This window comes from Amphimedon queenslandica, unplaced genomic scaffold (assembly GCF_000090795.2).
Source record: "Amphimedon queenslandica unplaced genomic scaffold, v1.1 AMPQUscaffold_10156, whole genome shotgun sequence".
NCBI classification, from domain to species: Eukaryota; Metazoa; Porifera; class Demospongiae; order Haplosclerida; family Niphatidae; genus Amphimedon; species Amphimedon queenslandica.
Window position 1 is genome coordinate 1 of NW_003549573.1, and position 2,023 is coordinate 2,023.

General features: G+C 40.6%; 2 protein-coding genes across 2 annotated transcripts in view; one reads left to right on the plus strand and one right to left on the minus strand.

Moving 5' to 3' along the window:
* Positions 1–278: 278 nt before the first annotated feature.
* LOC109590362 (uncharacterized) overlaps positions 279–2,023 on the plus strand; it is a gene marked incomplete at its 3' end in the record, with an annotated part of 5,141 nt that continues 3,396 nt past the window's right edge. Inside the window, exon 1 of the mRNA XM_020006284.1 lies at positions 279–356. The remainder of the gene's footprint in view (positions 357–2,023) is intronic.
* On the minus strand, positions 907–1,833 carry LOC105315453 (ATP-dependent DNA helicase RecQ-like). The gene is made up of 2 exons (XM_020006285.1): positions 1,175–1,833; positions 907–1,123 (listed from the first exon to the last, which is right to left on the minus strand). The coding sequence occupies exons 1-2, from the start codon at positions 1,669–1,671 to the stop codon at positions 949–951; spliced, it is 672 nt and encodes a 223-aa protein (XP_019861844.1). The 5' UTR covers positions 1,672–1,833; the 3' UTR covers positions 907–948.

Below are 2,023 nucleotides of genomic sequence, written 5' to 3' on the forward strand. Positions count from 1 at the left end.
GATAAAGAGGAGACATTCTGTAGCTTTGAGTCATCAGCAAACAAAAACAGGTGAGATGAATCGATAACATCTGGTATATCATTCACAAAAACAAGAAAAAGGAGTGGTCCTAAGATACTCCCTTGAGGTACACCAGACCTAACAGGTAACATTTGAGAGGAGCAACCTTCAATCTCTACAAAGTGCATCCTCTGATTTAGATAATCCTTAAACCAGCACCAAAGAGGACCAGTGATACCAAGCATCCATAGCTTATACAGTAGGAGCGAGTGGGGGACTGAGTCAAAAGCCTTGCTAAAATCGAAGTAGACCTGATCAGTTGATTGACCACTCTCACAGTTCCTCATTATGTTGTTGTAAGTTATAAGTAGTTGAGAGACAGCTGAGCGACCTTTGAGAAACCCAAATTGGTGACGACAGAGAAGATCACTTAGAAATGGAATTATTTTAGCGTATATGATTGATTCCAAAACTTTAGATAGGATACATAACAGAGAAATTGGTCTATAGTTTTCTACATATTGAGTATCTCCCGCTTTGAAAACAGGTGTTATCTTGTGTACTTTCCATTCAGACGGTACAATCCCATACATAAGAGATTCATGGAAAAGTTCCGTTGTGTTGGCACTTTAGAGATAGCTGGTAGCATTTTTCAGTAGATTAGAACATGGCCTTCAAATAATATGAACAGATTTCTCTAAATCTTACTTGATGAAGAGTTATACTTACTTGAAATTGTTGAGGTCGCTCGTTTGTGCAGCGCTAGAGCAACAACTTGCTGGGTTATAGGCACTAAAGTACCTATACTATCTCAAATATACAAAGGCAGCAACTTTTTTTGTCAGCAAGTTTATCATATATTGCTGATTAGTAAGGAAAAAGTGAAGCTTCTTTCTCACACGGTCTTCTTGCTGCCAATCATTCCAGTATGATGGAATGCCACACCTTTCAATCTACATGCATGGGAGGGGCTGGAACAGGTTTGTGCATTCCGAGCAGTTTGATTACACTTTTCCTTGTTGTCTGTGATGCAGTTGCTGTTAACGCCATGAAATGTAAATGTGATGGAAAAAATCCTCGTAAATCTCCCAGCTTACTAAACTCTTTTCTAAAGTTTGAACCCCTATTAATAATTATATTAAATGTTACACTGAAATAGAATCAAAAACCTTACCATTTTTTAACACAGTGTGCTTCATCTATAACAATGGCGATCAATCTTTCTGTAAGTGATGCACTTTGAAATACATGAATCCAATCTTTATTTTGAAGTAACAGCTCTGGTGTGGTAAATACTACCTGATATCTACCGGAGACAATTCCCTGCTTTGTTTCTTCATCTTCTCTCCCCATAACACTGACAGCTGTCATACCTTTATCTTGTAATGACTTGACCTGATCTTTCATCAAGGCTTGTAGAGGGCTAATTACTATCTCGACAAACCAAGGAGAGCTGTGTCCTTGGAGAATATCATATACTAGTGGCAGAATAAAGTAGCATAGTGACTTCCCATATCCTGTTGGGAGGCAAGCAAACACGTCCTTCCCTTCCAAGAATGATCTAATCACATATCTCTGATCTTCCTTTACTGTTTCGTATCCTAGCCTTCTACCTGCTGCATCGATAGCAGAATCAAGAGCAGAATCCATGGGCACTGCATTAGCAGCCATTTTATTACAGTTATAGTCACACTACTATCACCTGACAAAGTTACTTCCACGTGAGTGCTGCAATCTGATTGGGACGCTCAATCCTGTGCTTAGTGCCACAAATTCTGTAGCAGTGTCACCAGACTCTTCTGCGCCACCCCCGCGCAACGAAGAGGCGGGGCCAGACTACGAACGGCCGGCCCTATAGAAGGGTCGTTACTAAAATGCGGAACGTGCGGAACACTACGAAGAATGCGGAACAAGTGATACGGAACGTACACAGACGTATGCGGAGCGAACGCGTAGCGTTCTGCAGAGTGTCTAGAATGCGGAACAGAACCATAGACTATCATAAACTAGATATAATACAAAA

Bases quoted from the DNA above. Each gene is read 5' to 3' on its own strand.
- LOC105315453 (XM_020006285.1), bottom strand. From the start codon at position 1,671: ATGGCTGCTAATGCAGTGCCCATGGATTCTGCTCTTGATTCTGCTATC. The intron at 1,124-1,174 runs GTAAGGTTTTTG...AATTATTAATAG, and splicing joins GCACACTGTGTTAAAAAATG to GGGTTCAAACTTTAGAAAAG.